Here is a 17834-nt window from a genome sequence, read left to right as displayed (position 1 = left end):
ATGGCACAGGGAGATCAGCTCGGTGCTTTGTGACCACCTAGAGGGGTGGGATAGGGAGGGTGGGTGGGAGGGAGACGCAAGAGGGAAGAGATATGGGAACATATGTATATGTATAACTGATTCACTTTGTTGTAAAGCAGAAACTAACACACCATTGTAAAGCAATTACACTCCAATAAAGATGTTAAAAAAAAAAACAAAACACAGTGAACAGCCCCTGCAGCCAACAACTGGAGGATTTACATCTCAATTACATATCCCCAGGCCGTTAACACAACTGAGGAGGCTTTCTCTGTCAACATCACTGAACAGGATAAAAACAGCCGGTGTCATTAAATCCTGAGGTGGGCCTGGAGCCCATGGCCCAGTGCTTCTCCCAGGGTAGGATCCTCCCCGGCTGGGGCCCAGCAGCCCAGAGGAGCTGGATCCAGGCAGAACTGAAGTGACCCTCACAAACTCACCTGTCTGGGCAGGGATGGGGGCTCACTAAAGAAAACATGTCAGGTCTTTTTTGGTTTTTTAATTTTAAAGAGCCGAGATGGCCCAGAAAGACCACTGTCAGCCAGTCCCTTGCTTTCCTACTCAGGAGCCCCAGGCCTTTGGGAGCCATCCTCCTGGTCCTGTGGATCCGGTCCCTCCTTTCGCTGGCCTCAGGGCTCGGGGTTTGGTTTTTCTTTCTGAGATCTGGGTCCCAGCCCTCCAGGGGGAAACGTTGCCATGTGGCTTTCTTTCTTTCTGTCCTTCCTGTCTGCAGGCTCCCTACAGCTCCTCAGGCCTGGTGGCGCCCAGACGAGGCTGAAGTCACCGCCGTGCCTCCGAGACACCGTGGGTCAGGGAATGGAGCCCCTGGGCGGGGTCCTGCCTGTTGGGACCAGGCAGGTTTGCCTGCCTTCATCGAGGGAGCGCAGGTTTGAGGGCCGCCCAGGATGGTGGCAGCAGGGTGGCACCCTATTACTTCTGAGTGGGCTGGGCACTGCCCCCCGAGAGGACCCTCTCTTGTCGCCTCAGTTCTGACATCTGAAAAACACCCCAGCCCCTCCCATCCCCCCACACTGACATCCCCCCCTCCAATTCCCCGGCAGGCTATCGGTAAGGGTCACAGGAGATGAAATGCACCCCACAGTGCCTGGCAAGGGCCCAGCATCTAGAGGCTGCCCTTGTCATTGGGGCTCACACGTGGGTCCGAGGCAGCAGAGAGAGGGCCTCGTGTCCCTTCCTTACCTTCCCTCAAGTGCAGCCAGAGCCTGGCTCCAAGGCCAGGCCTGCTGCTCGTCAGGCAGGGGCTGCGGGAGGGCTCCTGCTTGCAGCCTCAGCACCATGGCAGGCAGGAGGGGTGCCGGAACAGAGCCGGGAGCCATCCGCCCCTGTTGCTCCCCACGGGGACCCCGGTCTTCCAGGCCCGAAGTCTTGGCTCGGGCTCAGATCTTAAGATCCAGCTCAGCTGTCTCCACTGTCCACAAGACACTCCCAGGCGGCCAGGTGGCTCATTCTTGCTCCAGGATCCTGCTCTGGCCCAAGGGAATTGCCACTGTGTTCCAAGTGTCATAATTAGGTTCTGGGAGTATCTCATTCACTGTGAGGTTCTCTGTGTGCCTGTGATCCCTGCGCCAAACACCCGTGGCCTAGGAATGTCCTACGGAATTCTGACTGATAAATGGCTGGACCTGAAATGCACCCTGGGGTTTCTGGACCATCACCCTTGTGCTGCACCACTGAGGTACGCCAAGATCTGTCAGCAAAGGGCTGTGTGTCTACCAAGCTCTTGCTGGCCAGAGAACCATGCTTTTCAGCTGGCTGGTGTTTCATAAATTAACTTTGGCCATCTAAAAGCCTGAGCGGCCAGCTCAGAGGACTAGCCATTGTTCCTTATCTAATGATGATGATGTGCTGAGACCATGGTCTCACTCAGAGAGAAGCTATTTTGAGCTGATCCACCCGCCTGGCAATCCTCATAGACTCATTGTTCAGAAGACGGGCTGGGGTCCTCTTGGTTTCTTCTGCACCTCAGTTACCTGGAAAGGGGCTGCCTCTTGAGGCTGGTGTCTTCTCAAGTTTGGAGAAGCAGCCGCAGGTGAGGGGAGGATCCGGGGAACAGGGTGTAGGAGGGGAGATGTCCTTCCAAGCACACAAACCCTGGCATGAAGCCATCCCACACTGGGACACATGGTGACACTTGTCACTCAAGAAAACTCCACCCGTGTCTGAATGTGTCACTAAACATGAGACATAAATTGCTCTCTCTTCTCTACCTCCTTAGCAGCCACCCCCGGCCACGCCAGGAAAATAAGATCCACCCTCTCCCTGTGGGGGCAGTCCCCCCTCCTGACACCTGTCATCTCTCCGGGGAGTCAAGCAAACTCGGGGGGAGCTGTTTGGGGTGACGGACAGTGGGCTGGAGTTCCTTCCCTCAGCTGGAGCTGTTTTTATCTGATTCTAGGGGAGGCTCCGTGCTCTGACGCCGCTTCCTTGAGAGCAGCCAGCCGCCAGCCTGCTCTCCTCTTGGCCTGGAGGATGCTGTCTTCACACAGCAGAAGGTTCTGACTTTCTGGATAAAACCAGATCTGAGCCCACACCTTGAAAACACAGAGGCTTCCAAACGTGAAAGAGGCAGCAAAGGCCCAGGTTGGGGCCAGGAAGAAGGGAGGGGGAAGAGATAGACACTGCCAGGTGTCCAGAAAGTGCAACCCGGCCCCAGGCAGCTCATCAGAACTAAGGGGTGGACAGCGGGGTAGGATCAGGCCAAGGAGGAGAGAACCCACCCCTGAGTCAGGGCCAGGGTGGGCTAGGGGAGCAAGTGGCTGGAAGGAATTCTGTCTCTCCCAGGATGCCGGTTTGCTCTCCAGGCCACAGGGACCCTGAGGCCCACTTCCCAACAGGACTGTAATTAGAAAGCCCAGTGGATGGGGTAGGTGGGCCACTGCCCCAGGTGGAGGGTTGTAGGAACAGAGACTATGCAAGCAGCGGCTCGCAAAGGGGCTCACAGTGGAGCGAGGGACCTGTCCTGCGGCCGGCTCCCCAAGCCTTCCCATCTAGCACGGGGAAAAAGGCCAGACAGGCCACTCCTCCAGCCCTGGCCAAATTCTGACTGAGCCTGTGATGGATAGGAAATGCCCCTTGGAGAGAAACACACCCAATGGCACAAAGTCCAGTCAGGCCAAAAACTTGGCTTTGGGCCAGCCCCACATTTTAGCGATTCCTACATTAGAATGAAAATGAAAAGAAAACAGACATGTAAATGTCCATCTTGTCACTGTCATGTAGATATCCGTTCTCTTAATTTCTGATTGATCTTGAATCAGACAGCTTCTGTTGGCTCCGGCTCTGTAACAATCACTTACAGAGGTGTCTTAAAGGGCCTGATTGTCCCTTTGCAAGAGGAGAAATCCCTGTGTAACACCAACAGCATCACCTGAAAGCATCTGTTTGCAAGAAGGATTTTCAGAGAGAGGGCCAGCACCCCATACAATTTTTTTTTTTTTTTTTTTTTTTTTTTTTTTTTTTGCAATCCTAAAACCGCCAAAGCTCTCAAATGGTGAGTTTTCTCCCATAGCTTATTTAGTGGCAAAATCTGACCTGTACTGAGGTAAGGCTATTTACAGTTTTATTGATCCTAATTAGTCTGACTATTCACATGTTTCTCTGCAGAAATGGTCACGTGTTTGATGGTGGTGAGCTGTTCCAGACTCTGCCGGGCTGTAAGGAAATGTATGGCAAATATCCCTTATTCTCCTCCTCAGATCCAAAATTTGTCATGTCAGAGACCCATTCGGCCCCAGGGACTTCAGAAAAAGGAGAGTGGACCCCAAATGGTGTTAAGTATAACGGGAAAGGCTGCCCATGCAAACCTGGTTGGTAAATTTGTGTATGAACACCTGGCAATTCCAGCAGTTTGGCCCCAGGAATGGAGCCACTGCCCTCCTTCCCAGGGAAACAAAGGTCAGACACACCCAGGCCTGGAGATTTCAGGGGCGAGAGGAGGTGAGGGCTGCGGTTAGGGTCAGCAGACACCTGCGGGGATCTGTCCCCCTGACAGCTGAGGGCACAGCGGGCCTTTCCACACTGGGCCGGAGTCTGTCCATCCTCACTCCTGCTGCCCACAGGAGACCAATCTGGCAGGGGCTGGGGACCCGGAAGAGGTGTCCACTGCAGTCCTGCCCCTTGACGAGCCCTGCTCGTCTGGACGGGGCCACTGCTGCCTGGACTGGCGGCCCCTCGCGCCCTCGCAGTGGGCAGCGGGGGACGCGAAGCGGGCCGAGCCGGGGCGCTCCTGCCTCTCTCAAGGCATTCCCATCTCCACCCCACCCAACCCAGATGCTCTGGGTGTCTGCACTACAGGGCTCTCTGGAGCAGTGGGAGGAGCTGGTAGCCCTCAGAGCCTGCTGAGAAAAGCAGATGCGTTTTCAAAATCAATAATATTTTTAAGTCCCCTCTTTCCACTCCAAACCCAGGAAGCGGCAGAAGAGAACATGTGAAGACCCCGTGCCCGCCTCTGCCTGACGTGGCCCTCCTGGACACTGGGCTTCTCAGTGGCTCGCCCGGGCTCACAGCTGCTGTGGGATGCCCTGCTCCTTGTAGCCTGTAAGAAAGAAGCGGAGGAGAGATGGTCAGACACCCGCTTCCCTCAGCACTTCTCCAGGCGTGCCGCCAGACTAGAATATGCTAGAACTTATTCACACAGAGGTGTAAATGACTGCCAAGGTCATTGGCTTTTAATGGGGAACAAAGGGATGAATGGAGAACAGAGGATCTTTGGGCTTAGTGGGGGATATACGAGAGGAGGGTGTCTGCTGCAGATCTGGTGGGGCTTGGAAGGCTATCACTGCGCTCCTGAAGCCACACCCTTGAAGCTAGCTACTGCACAACAGTGGCCCCAGCAGACTGGCCTGCTGTGATTTCCCAATGCGGAGCCTTGGGAGAAGGTACCCGGCAGGCTTCCCCAAGTGATGGGCATCTGGTACATGTGGACCGAGAGGAGGAAAGAATTAAAGAGGAAGACAGCGTACAGAAGGCGGGAGCCAAGCGTGCGTGCTCCATCAGCTGGACATCTCTGACACAGGCCAAGGCGACTGATGGCTTTGAACCTTTAAAGCCTTGGTGATGATTATGAGGACATGGGAAAAAATTGACCATTGTTGATATTAAGGAACTGATGCTAGTTTATTTGAGCATGAAAGGGTATTGTGGTTTTTGGTTTCGTTTTTTTAAAAAGACATCTACTGAAATATTTAAGGGTGAAATTATAAGTTTGGAATTTGCTGAGTGGTTACCCCTCTTAGCTGCTAACTCAGCCCACAGAGGAGCATCAGTGGACTTACATGTAGTTTTTCTCTTTATTTACCAGATATTCATCAAATTTAGGTGTTCGGGGTAGAGGAAGATGTAGGGAGTAATAAACGAAACCAGAGTGGCCATGAGTGGATAATGGTTAAAGCCAATATGTGCGTTTAGGGACTCATTGTACTAGGCCTTCTACTTGTGTCTATGTTTAAACACTTTCCAAAATAAACAAAAAAAGAAGCTTCTGAAAATAGAAGCTTGTTGACCAATTGGGAGAGGGGGTGTTTGTGTGCATTGGGGGAGCGGGGCAGGACAGGGAAGGGGAGGCCCAAGGCAGCCCAGGCAAGAGGCCTGTCATCCCCCAACAGACTCACCTTGGGAAACTTTGGAGCCACACAGGGGTATGAGGCAGCATGAGGAAGAGGAGAAAAAGAGAAAGAGAAAACAGTCTGAAAACAGAGGCCAGAGGGACTGCCTGAAATATAAAAAGAGGGAGGATTCACCGTGGGGCCCAGGAGATGGAAGCAGGCTGTGGCCAGTATTCAGTGGCCAGCCACTGAGGCCAGGGGCCAGCCCCAGCAGGCGTGTGGACGTGGCTGCAGGAGCGCACAGAGAGTGTGCTCCCCTCCCCGGGGGTCACACCCGGTGAGACACTGCCAAGGAGCTCTCTCCCCTTCCCTCCGTATCTCAGCCAAGGCCGCTCTTCTGCTCATCTCCTGCCCCTCACTCTTCTTCCACCCCCAACCCACGTTTGTCTTGAGATGAATTCTGGATGGACCCCAAGAGGGACGGGTACAGGACAGGTTTAACTGTGACAACCTAAAGATGTTGAAGTGACCCATCCTGGCCCCAGCCCAGCTCTGTCTGAGCCACGGGGTTCGCCTTTTATGTGGACAGGAGCCACGTATATAAAACCTATTGCTTTGGGAAAGACCCAGGTGGGGGATGGCAAACAGACTTTATCTTGCAGACATCTTGGATCCATTGATAGTGACTGCCTGAAGCCCTGCGTTAAGACCATGTAAGGCTATTCAGCAGAAAGTGTCATGATTGATTAGCAATGTCTGTCATGGGTATGGCAGTAGAGAGAGGCTCTCGTACAACTACCAAATATTTAGTGACCCACAACCAATACAGGGCTGTTGTTGACTGTTATTTGTTATTATTAATATAAATAGAGCAGTGGCCTTGTAAGTTCCTGATTTTAGCTTCTACTTTGATCTATATTTCTCTGATTCCCCTCTTAGGAGGTTTTTCTTGATGGTACATTTCTTGATGACACCCCAGGCAATGCCAGGTAAAAAAAAAAAAATCACCCTGTATTGTTATAATTGAAAAGTTCCCTTCATTTTCACAGGACGGGGCTGGAGTGACACCGGAAAGAACAGCCCCCTATCCAACTATCTACCAGAACAAATAAGTCAATTGTGGCTATTCTCTTCTACGTAGTCATCCTGGGATACACACACTCCATTGCTGCTCGGGGCAGTTCCAGCCCACAGCACCATCTCAGCAGTGGCAATTACTCATCCTTTGAGGGTGGGCTTACTTTTTGGAGAAAGGGAAAAGGCACCCCTTGCTGAGATGTGTGAGCAAGTCTGGTAGCCAGGAGGGGTAAGCGGGTAGCAGTGAGGTGTGTTGGGTTTTCTGGTGCAGCCCTCAAGTCCATCCCCCAAACAGTGTTCTAAAAAGTCTGACACAAAGACAGCATCCCTGGAACCAAGGAGGTGACCCACAGTGAAAGCTTGGATCAGGGGGGAAGAGGGTAGGAAGGGTGGGGAAGTGGGTTCCAGCACTTGATTAGCCTGCAGCCCAAATATGGCCCCGACACCAGCCACAGAAGAGGGATTTCTGCTGAGTCAACAGGTAGGGTGGTGGAAGGTGAGGAAGTGACAGGTCCCCATCTGCCCTTCTCGGGTCTCTGTTTCCTCCTCTAGGAGGTGATAAGGGGAGTTCTTGAAGCTATCTCTAAGATCCAGACCCTGTGGGTCCTGGTATCAAGCATGACCAAAAAAAGAATACCAGAAAGCTCTAGGGATCAGATTAGGCATCAACACATTTACTGAGACCCACCCTGTGACACAGGCTTGTGCCGCTGTAACAGGAAATTTCCTTACTAACATGCCCCAGCGCCTGGCCAGACAGTTGTGTGATGAGGAGATGATGCAGTAAGAGGGGTCGGGGCTCATGTTGGGTGGAGATGGGGCAGCTGTCACAGGCTTTCCATCTGCCGCTGAGGAAGCCTCTGAGAGCGGAGGTCCCTTCCAGTTTCCAACTGGGACCAAGGTCAGGAGCTTACACAGGCCTCTCGGGAAGCACCCAACTCCCTGGGAAATTGTCAGACTTGGCTTCTCAGGACTCACAGGATGACAGGCAGCACTTCTGTCCAATGAGCGATGTTCTGCACCCCTCCCCACAAATGCAAGTGGTCCGTGGACAGGCCCATGGGGCGAGGCTCCCACGAGGGGCCTGCCTTGGTCTCTGCCTGCTCTGCCCACTCTCCGACGTCCTCCCTGACAGCAGCCCCTGCCCTGAGAGCAGCTTTCCCCAGCAAGGAAGGACTGTCTTCTGACTGCTGCTCAGCTTCTCCCTGCCCAGTGTCCCCCTCCCTCCTCTCTGGCTGCCCCTGTCTCCCAGCTCTAACTTTGGGATGCCCTGGCAGTCCAGCATCCCAGGCAGGGGAGGAGCTGCTTCCAAGCAGCCTGTCTGACCAATCTACGGGCTCTGCCGAGCTCACTCAGGCTCAAGGAGCTGCATTTTCTCCGGCCTGCTGGCTTAATTGGTCACTGACCCGAGCCTTGCTGGGCCCTGGCATCTGTGTGTGCCCTGAATCTTGGATCCTCACAGGACCCTGAACTCAGACTGGGTCAACTAGGAATCATTCTAGATCGTTCTCAAGCCCCCGACCCCTGCGCTTCCCCTCCTGCTTCTGCTGTCCTTACCTGGCACAGCTCACCTCTGGCATTGATATTCCACCTGTCAATGGTTTTGTCAGGTGTAGGACACAGTAGGAGCGTGGGGTGTGGGGAGAAGGGCAAAGTGCCTGAGGAGACGTGGTCCTTGTTAGTGAGGAACTGAGACCTAATGAGGTAGACCGAACGTGTGACAATACAGGGACATGCACAGGGGCACAGGGTGACGAACACGGCTGCTTAAAATAGGTGTCTGTTTTAAGATCTCACTAGGTTATTTTAAAAATGTTAATCAAGTCTTCTCTGGTAGTTTTGTGTCGGGATCAAGTTTGTGTTAAGTGACTGGTGAAGGTCCACTGCATACAAATTAGGAAGAGTAAGGCTTTAGCATCAAGGAACAAAGAGCTTAGTTTAAAAGAAGTTGAAATTATGCTGGTCTAGTTGTAAAAAAAACAGTTACAGTGTTTCCTGAGGGCAAACATACTCAGTGGCCTTTTCCTTCTTTCTGGAAACGGCATGATGGAGGCACAGGGGACCTGAGCTCATGCGGGCCGTACCCCTGCTACCACGGTTGTCAGCCGGGCTGTTTCTGAGCTGAACAGGGGCTCCCTGCCTCCCTTATTCACGCCCTTCCCCTCCAGCTCAGGTCTCTCAGATTCCCTGCAGGCCTCGGGGCTGGGCGTGCGGGGAGGGTCCCGGAGCCAGGCGGCCACGGGCACTAGTGACGAGGACACAGGTGAGCCCTGGGAGGAGGAGCAGGCCCAGGCGTGCAGATGGCCCTGCGAAGCCCCCATGCCCCGAAGGATCGCAAACCCCCAGACCACCCTGGCCCCTGCCCCTCCTCCAGCCCTGCTCCCCGCATGCCGGCCCCGCCCCAGCCCCTCAGGGAGGCGCGGTACCAGCGGTTACTCACTGGCGAGGATGACCATGTCCATGCCCCAGAAGATGCTCATGATCCAGCCCACCATGACGATGGCCGTGAGCATCTGGATGAGGGCCGCAGCGATGTTCAGCCAGAAGACGCAGCACACGTGTCTGTCCGGGAGGTCGGTGCGGGCACCACACAGCACGGTGAAGGCCGAGACGAACGTCCCTGTGAGAGGCCGGAGGGGACAGCCTTCTGAGGGCGCCGGGAGACACAGCGGCGCGTGGGCCCATCACTAGCCTGGGGCCCAGCGGTTCGCCCTCCGGGAGCTCCGAGAGAGCGGCCTGTGTGGCACCTTCCGGCTCAGACCACCTCTGCTGCCCATACTAGAGATGCCAACGTACCAGCCTGGAGGAGGCATGGCCTGGGGGTGCCAAGGACCCAGCACAGTCCTGAGGCCTCTGGGGGAACACAGATGTCACATGACAATGGGTCCCTGCCGTTAAGGAGCAACGGTGCAGTGACTTGCAAGGACAACAGACAGCAGGTGGAAAGGGCACCAACCTCATGTGGCAAGGATCCTTAGGGCTTAAGAGTTCAGAGGTAGGAGTTGCTGCCGCTGAGGTGACAGGAAGCCACCCACAGGGTAAATTCAGGAAATGACCCCCAGCACACACGCTGATTGCAGGTGCCAGCAGAGGGGAGAGAGCACAGGCCAGGGCATACCTCCCGGAACCCTTCCCTGCAGGGGCTCCCCCAAGCACCCCAGACCTGTAAGGGGAAGGACAGAGAGCCCGAGATTTACTGAGCAGCCACAAGGCACAGAGCAACGTGGTGGGTGTGTCCATGGTCTTTACCTCGTCCCAAACTTCCCAGAGCCCTGCGGGTAATATTGCCACATTTACTGACATTTCCCTCCAGCCAGGCTTTTTTCTACACAGGCTCTGAGCCCCTCAATGACCCTGCAAGGCAGCTGGCCTTCGATTTGTACGAGGTTCCTATGGCTGTTGTAACAAGTTACCACAAACTTAGTGGCTTAAAACAACACAATTCTGGAGATAAGAAGTCTGAAATGGGTCCTCAGGGCTGGGTCCTTTCTGGAGGCTCTGGGGAACACTTGGCTTCCTGGCCTCTTCCAGCTTCATGAGGCTGCCTGCACTCCTTGGCTCGTGGCTGTGTCATCACAGCCAGGAGCTGCACTTCTCTCCTCTCTGACCTCAGCTCCCATCCTTACATCTTCTCTCTCTGACTCTGATCCTCCTGTCTCCCTCTTATAAGGACCCTTGTGAGTACATCGGGCCCACCGGATAATCCAGGGTAATTCCCACATTTTGAGATCCTTAACTTAGTCACATCTGCCAAGTCCTTTTTACCATGTAAGGTACCATATTTGCAGGTTCTGGGGACCAGGGTATGGACATTTTTCTGCCCACCACACTGTCTTACGTATTGTATTAACCATGTGTTTCTGATGCTCTGATATCTGGGGCCTTGCTGACCCTGGAGAGACAGGTTCTGGGGACCAGGGTATGGACATTTTTCTGCCCACCACACTGTCTTACGTATTGTATTAACCATGTGTTTCTGATGCTCTGATATCTGGGGCCTTGCTGACCCTGGAGAGACCCCCTCCCACAGCTAGCCAAGTCCTAGAGATACTAAATGACTTTTTTACGAAACCCAACCAATCCAGAGACCACATCCAAACTCCTCCTTTATGGACTCTCACACTCTGGGTCACTCCCCCCCTACCCCAGTCACCCAGAGCCAGGTACCAGACCACTAGGGCAGCCCCTAAACCCCAGAGACCACTGAAATGATTCAAACTAGCCCATCCTAAACCTGCTTACCCTGTCTTGCCGTTCCTTCCCATGGAAACCACAGTAAAGGCTCCTCCCAACGTTTTCCCCTCATTTCCTCTGCCTCCTAACTGTGCCTTCCTCATCAGCCACCCCCAAAGTGTGGTGTGCCCCCTCCTCTTAGGAACTGTCACAAACTATCTTTCCTGCAAACTATTATATATAGAATGGATAAACAACAAGGTCCTGCTGGATAGCACAGAAAACTGTATTCAGTACCCTGTGATAAACTATAATGGAAAAGACTAGGAAAAAGAACATATATATGTATAACTGAATCACTTTGCTGTACACCAGAAATTAATACAACATTGTAAATCAACTACACTTCAATAAAACTTTTTTTAAAAGAGGAATGTTAAAGAGAAAAAAACCTATCTTTTCAGTGGCCATAATTTCCTGATCTGTTGGCCTCACCATACCTAACTCATAATAAAATCTACATTTTAAAGCACGCACACACACACAATCAAGAATTAAGTATCTTGTCCAAGGTCACACTCCCAGGTGGGCATTGACCCCGCGGCTGTCTGATGCCGATGGCCGTCTCCGTCATCCTGACCTCACGGGTGGAGTGACCTGGGAAGGCACGTCCAGACGAGAATGCAAGCCACTTGGGAAATCAGCCCATGGTTCTCACGTTCCTACTTCTTATACTTCCTGCTCCTTGAGGAAGCTGCCCGGCAGGCGGGGATTGGGGTGGACGGAGTTGGGAGAGCTTTGATTTCCTCCCTCTCTGCACCCTGGCTGCTGGCCCTTCTTTGTCCAAACTTGGTGGCTCCTACTGGCTTCCTAATGTGGCCTTTCCCTCAGCCCACACACTCGTGCCTCAGATCCAAGGCCGACCCCTGAGTCCACCAGGCTGATTTCTGATCCCAAGCCTGCCCCGCCTTCCTCCTCATCCGAACAACTGCCACTGCTTGTGGGTGCTCCTGCCTCCTGAGTTACTGAGAACTCCTCTGAGGTCCCAGGTGGCATCTCATCCACCTTTCTGCCCCCAGCCCAGCACAGCGCCTGGTGAACAGCAGGTGGGATACGGGGACCCAAAGAAATGCAACCAGTGTGAAGTTCATCCTCAGACCACCTGCATCATCACCTGCAGTATTTGTTTAAAATGCAGATGCCTGGGTGTCCGTCTGAGAGCTGGATGTCTAAGGGGTGGCCCAGGAATCTGCATTTCTAAGCAAGTTTCTCCTTCCACTCAAATAATGATAATGCTCACTAAAGTGTAATTACCAAGGGCTCAAGATCAACCAGACAGATTCAAGACCAAGACTCAAGTCTAAACAGCCCTTCTATGTTCCTGACACAGCGCCAGGGGTGGCCCTCTGGGAGATTTGGGGAGGCAAATGCTGTTCTCCCACTCTCACCAAATGGACAGTCCGGGTTTTTCTGGTTTCTAAAAATTTATTTATTTATTTATTTTTGGCTGTGTTGGGTCTTCGTTGCTGCTCACGGGCTTTCTCTAGTTGCGGCGAGCGGGGGGTACTCTTCGTTGCGGCGCACAGGCTTCTCATTGGGTGGCTTCTCTTGTTGCGGAGCATGGGGTCTAGGTGCGCGGGCTTCAGTAGTTGTGGCACGCGGGCTTAGTTGCTCCACGGCATGTGGCATCTTCCCGGACCAGGGATCGAACCCTGTCCCCTGCATCGGCAGGCAGACACCCAACCACTACGCCACCAGGGAAGACGGACAGTCCTTTTTGTCAGCAGGGTGTTGAGTAGACTGAAAGTGTCTGAGATGACTAAGACAAACGAAGAAAGCAGAGCTGAAAAATGATGGGGACACGAATTCAGGGCTTGGTAGTGGACACAGGAACCATTAGAAAGTGTGTGCCACCTCCTTCGCCTCTGCTCGTGTATCATGCTGTGGGATATGAGATGAACACAGGCTGACACCATTATAAAAGAGAACATCACTGAAGTAGAAAGATGGTAGAAGGTGAACACAAGCATGCGGGGTAAATATTAAGTAAAATTAACACAGATATCATTTACTGCACACCTATAGTGTGCTGCAGCATGCTACCCTCTCCTAACCACACTACCTCTAATCCTTACGACAGCTGGATAGTGGTTCCCACTTTATAGAAAGGGAAACCAAAGCTCAGAAAGGCTAAGTGCCCACATAGCAGAGTGCAGATTTAAACCCAGATCTGTCTAGTGTGGAAGCCTGGGCTCTTTTCAGTCTAAGGAGGTTGTATCCTTACATTAAAAATTAAGGAGGCGCTTCCCTGGTGGCGCAGTGGTTGAGAGTCCGCCTGCCGATGCAGGGGACACGGGTTCGTGCCCCGGTCCGGGAAGATCCCACATGCCGTGGAGCGGCTGGGCCCGTGAGCCATGGCCGCTGAGCCTGCGCGTCCGGAGCCTGTGCTCCGCAACGGGAGAGGCCACAACAGTGAGAGGCCCGCGTACCGCAAAAAAAAAAAAAAAAAAAAAAATTATGGAAAACAGTATGGCCCTTCCTCAAAAAATTAAAAATAGAGTCACCATATAACCCAACAATTCCACTTCTGGGTACATACCCAAAAGAACTGAAAGCAGAGTCTCAAAGAGATATTTGTAAACCCACGTTCAATGCAGCATTATTCACAATAGCTGAAACGTGGAGGCAACCCAAGTATCTACAGATGGATGAACAGACAAAGCAAAATGTGATATATACATATACTGGAATATTATTCATCTTTAAAAAGGAAGTTCTGACACAGGCTACAACATGGGTGAACTTTGAAGATATTATGCTAAGTGTAATAAGCGCATCACAAAAAGACAAATGTTGTCTGATTTCACTTGTATGAGGTACCTAGGGTAGTCAGATCATAGGAAGAGAAAATAGAATTGTGGTTGCCAGGGGCTGGGGGAGGAAGAGATGAGGAGTTATTAGTTAATGGGCACAGAGTTTCAGTTTTGCAAGATGAAAGAGTTCTGGAGATGGATGGTAGTGATGGTTGCACAACAGTGTGAATGTGCTTAATGCCACTGAACTGTACACTTTTTTTGGTTTTGTTTTTTTAAATTTATGTATTTTATTTATTTATTTTTGGCTGTGTTGGGTCTTTGTTGCCGCGCACGGGCTTTCTCTAGTTGCGGCCAGCGGGGGCTACTCTTTGCTGTGGTGCAGGGGCTCCTCTTGTTGCAGAGCTTGGGCTCTAGGCGTGCGGGCTCAGTAGTTGTGCCATGCGGGCTCAGTAGTTGTAGCTTGCGGGCTCTAGAGCACAGGCTCAGTAGTTGTGGCGCACGGGCTTAGCTGCTCCGCGGCATGTGGGATCTTCCCGGACCAGGGCTCGAACCCGTGTCCCCTGCATTGACAGGCGGATTCTTAAACACTGCGCCCCCATGGAAGTCCCGTGAATGGATTTATAATATAAAAACATCGTTTTAACGTATTCAACCGGAAGTTTTTTTTAATGATTTTAGCACCCTTTCATACGAAGAGGTGTTAATTACTTTAAATGAGTCTTACCCGCTAAAAAACAAACCCTCTCCAACAGCGACGGGTTAGTTCTAACTTCTTGCATGAGCACCAACCATGAGCCCGCGCTGGGCCCTGGGAATACAGAGTGCAGCGGGAGGTGGGACTCGGCCGGGTCCCACTCCGGGAGCTCACATTCTGGTGGGGACACTGGGTCACAAAAGGAACAGTGACGAATCTTGTTTGGTTTATCCGAAGAGGCTTCACAGAAGAGAACATGAAGTGGGGAGAGGTCTGGAAAGCTGATGGGAAAAAATCAAGGGGAGGAGGAGGGGAAGAGCATCCCAGAGATGACCCAGTGTGTCCGTCCGGAAGCTCAGAGGGTGGCAAGGGACTTTGAGGACACAGGGAGCTGGGCATAGGCTGCGGCGTTCGGGGCAGGGATGAAAAACGGGGCTGGAGGCGGGCAGGGGTCAGACTGCAGAGGGCCCCGAGGGACGTGCTGCGGGGCCCGATTTCCTCTTCTAGGCAACACGCAGCCCCGGGAAGGGTTTCAATGGGGAATCACAGACCAGGGTTTTGACTCCCAAGGGGAGGATGGGGCAGAAGGGGTGAGGCAGAGGCTAGGAGACGAGATGAGGTGAGGTGGGCAGGGAGGCATGGCAGCGGGGAGGGGAGGGGGAGAAGGACCCCCAGGAGGGGATAGTCCCAGGGATTGGGGGACCTGCTGCATGTCGGGGGAGGGAGAAGGGGCCACAGGTGGGTCTGGGTGTCTGGTTTCCCACGCTATGTGATGAGGGTGGAGCCACAAACCAGGTATGGAGCCCAGTGAGGGCTGTGCCCATGGGCTGAGCAGAGCCGAGCTGGAGACAGGGGCTGCGGGTAGCGCAAGTCGCCAGAGCGAATGAGGTCACCTGGGAGGGCATGGAATTCAAGGAAAGATCACTGAAAGACCCAGGGGGACATTAAGACCACAAAGGGGGCAGAGCGGGGCCGATCCGAGAGGTGAGGGAGAGTGTCCCAGAAACAGAGGCGTCTCAGGGAAGGGGAGCTGGTGGACAGGGACACTTACCGCAGGGATGGAGACGGGACAGGTGGGCCCCGGGTCTGATTAGGTCACGAGCAGCCTCAGAGGGGGGCTGAGAGGATGAGGAGGAGGGAGCAGGATGTCAGAGGTCTGAGGGGAGAATGATGTGAAGATTTCAGAACACAGGCGAGGATCCCTCTCTCCGAAGTGCTTGGGAGAGACTTCAGCTTGTCTGTCTGCTGAGGAGAAGCCGCCAGAGAGGGGAGAGGATGAGGACATAACCAGATAGAGGGTAAGCGGGTGGCAAGGTTCTCGACGAGCTGAGAAGGTGAGGGGTGAGGGGGGGCCTACAGCAGATTTCCCAAACAGGTTTGCGCATTAGAATTCTCCAGCGGAGGCTCAGGCAAATGCAGGTTGCAGAGCCGCACCTCCAGACCACCAAAGGCAGTGACGCATCCAGGGATGGGTCCGGGGATGGCTTGTTCGAAAGGATGAAAGAAACAGTCCCCCAGCTGATTCTAACTCACAATCAGGTTTGAGAACCCTTCTCCGAGGGGCGGAGAGACTGGCCTCCTGGATACAGAGCCGGAAAACCACAGAACCTTGTAGGAAATTAGTCTGTGATTCCGGCCTTTCACTCCGTCCCACAGCGTCCGCCACGTGACCCGGCGCTGAGTCAGGGAGGTTACCCTCCGCAGCAGAGGCAGGGGCCTGGCCATAATGTTTCTGGGGGTGTCAAGGCCCGGCCAACACTAATTGGCACAAAGGAAAAGGATGGTAATGAACCGAACTGTCAACCACCAAAATCCGCGTGCTGTAAGACACCTGCAACTTAGGCATGGACGTGTGCTTTGCGTGTCCTACAGGATCCTGAGGGAGAGAGGAGGGTGGGAGAAGCCTGAGGAGGACCCCACCCTCACCGCACAGAGATTTACAGCAAAGACCCCCAAGGACTTTGCAGCCATAGCCCTCTCTGGCCACCATGGATCTGCCGAGGCCACTGGCTTCCCCGAGGAGCTCAGGGCTCAGGCCCCGGGCGCAGGCAGTGGGGAGGAGAAAGCAGCCCTCCACTTCCATCCTGGATATCCCAAAGGGTCCTGGGGGAGGGCTCCCGGTTCCCGCCCCCGCCCCCACCGTCAGACGCCAGAAGAGAAGCAGTGCAAAGTGGGCTGGCAGTTTCCCGTCAGGAGAGGGGCTGGCTCTGCTCCATAGGATGGAGCCTGGGGGCTGAAATCGTCCTTCATGAGCCCCATCAGGTTCAGCTTGTCACATGACTCACGTGAGAGATGTAGAAGGTTCTGGACTCGAGGGGGGCTCTCAAGGCCTCTTGAGCTCAAGGGGAGAAGGGCGGAGCTGTCCTCTGAAGAAGCTGCTCCCAGAAAATGCGCTCCCCTGGGACGGAGACCAGTAAGTCCAGTTGGACCCCAGCCATCACCTGCAGCTGGCTCTGCGGTCACTAAGATGTGTTACTCATCAGTGGCCGAGACTTAAACCTGGACCCCCTCCATCATTCCTCCAGGGAGGGTTGGTTGAGCACAGCTCTCTTACCAGCACAACGTTGAACGTGAGCTTCGGGGGACGGGAAGGAAATGTAAGGGACGGCTTGGTCCGGACTTCACAGCCGATTTGGAAGGACAAGCCACACCATACAAAACACGTCCCAGGGCTTCCCTGGTGGCGCAGTGGTTGCGCGTCCGCCTGACGATGCAGGGGAACCGGGTTCGCGCCCCGGTCTGGGAGGATCCCACATGCCGCGGAGCGGCTGGGCCCGTGAGCCATGGCCGCTGAGCCTGCGCGTCCGGAGCCTGTGCTCTGCAACGGGAGAGGCCGCAGCAGAGGGAGGCCCGCATACCACAAAAAAAAAAAACACGTCCCACTGCTGACAGTGTGTTCCAGTTCACAGCCAGAATAAGATAAATGGGAGATCACGTTCAGGGTCAAACTCAGCCCTATGAGATTTCAATTCTCAAACCTGGAGGTGGGGGCATAAGAAGCAATGGAGATTGTGCTAAAAATACACCTTCCTGGGCTACAACCTGAGATTGTAATTCAGTGGGTCTGGTCATCATCTTTTCATCATTGTGCAATCATTTCAAAGGGAAATGGAAAAGGAAAGGAAAAAGAAGTGACTACAAGTTCACAAATGATTCTGGACAAAAGCCCTAGGAAGGCAGAATCAGGAGGGTTTAAGAGTGCTCGTGACAGCCACTATGGAGAACAGTATGGAGGTTACTTAAAAAAATAAAAATAGAACTAACATATGACCCAGCGATCCCAGTACTGGACATATACCCAGAGAAAATCATAATTCTAAAAGACACATGCACCCCAATGTTCATTGCAGCACTATTTACAACAGCCAGGTCATGGAAACAACCTAAATGCCCATCCACAGACGAGTGGATACAGAAGATGTGGTACCTATGTACCATGGAATATTACTCAGCCATGCAAACGAACTAAGGTGGTTCATTTGTACAGGC

The 17834-nt window shown here is 53.4% G+C and overlaps 1 protein-coding gene across 9 annotated transcripts in view; it reads right to left on the bottom strand.

Moving 5' to 3' along the window:
- Positions 1–17834, bottom strand: part of STUM (stum, mechanosensory transduction mediator homolog) — a 69964-nt gene that overhangs the window by 3262 nt on the left and 48868 nt on the right. The window contains exons 2-4 of one of the 9 annotated variants that reach the window (XM_055084052.1): positions 9103–9282; positions 5652–5752; positions 3547–4576 (exon numbers count right to left, since the gene is read on the bottom strand). In XM_055084052.1, the coding sequence (XP_054940027.1) occupies positions 4370–4576; positions 5652–5752; positions 9103–9282 (488 nt within the window). In that variant the 3' untranslated portion in view covers positions 3547–4369. Of the gene's footprint in view, positions 1–3546; positions 4577–5651; positions 5753–9102; positions 9283–12301; positions 12679–14409; positions 14460–14520; positions 15239–15396; positions 15591–17834 lie in introns of those variants that run through there. The other 8 variants (XM_028488383.2, XM_028488385.2, XM_028488384.2 and 5 more) reach the window with 8 other exon arrangements.

Source organism: Physeter macrocephalus, chromosome 4 (genome assembly GCF_002837175.3).
Source record: "Physeter macrocephalus isolate SW-GA chromosome 4, ASM283717v5, whole genome shotgun sequence".
Taxonomy (NCBI): Eukaryota; Metazoa; Chordata; class Mammalia; order Artiodactyla; family Physeteridae; genus Physeter; species Physeter macrocephalus.
Note: the sequence above shows the minus strand (reverse complement) of the source record. Positions and strands in the feature narration are given on the sequence as shown.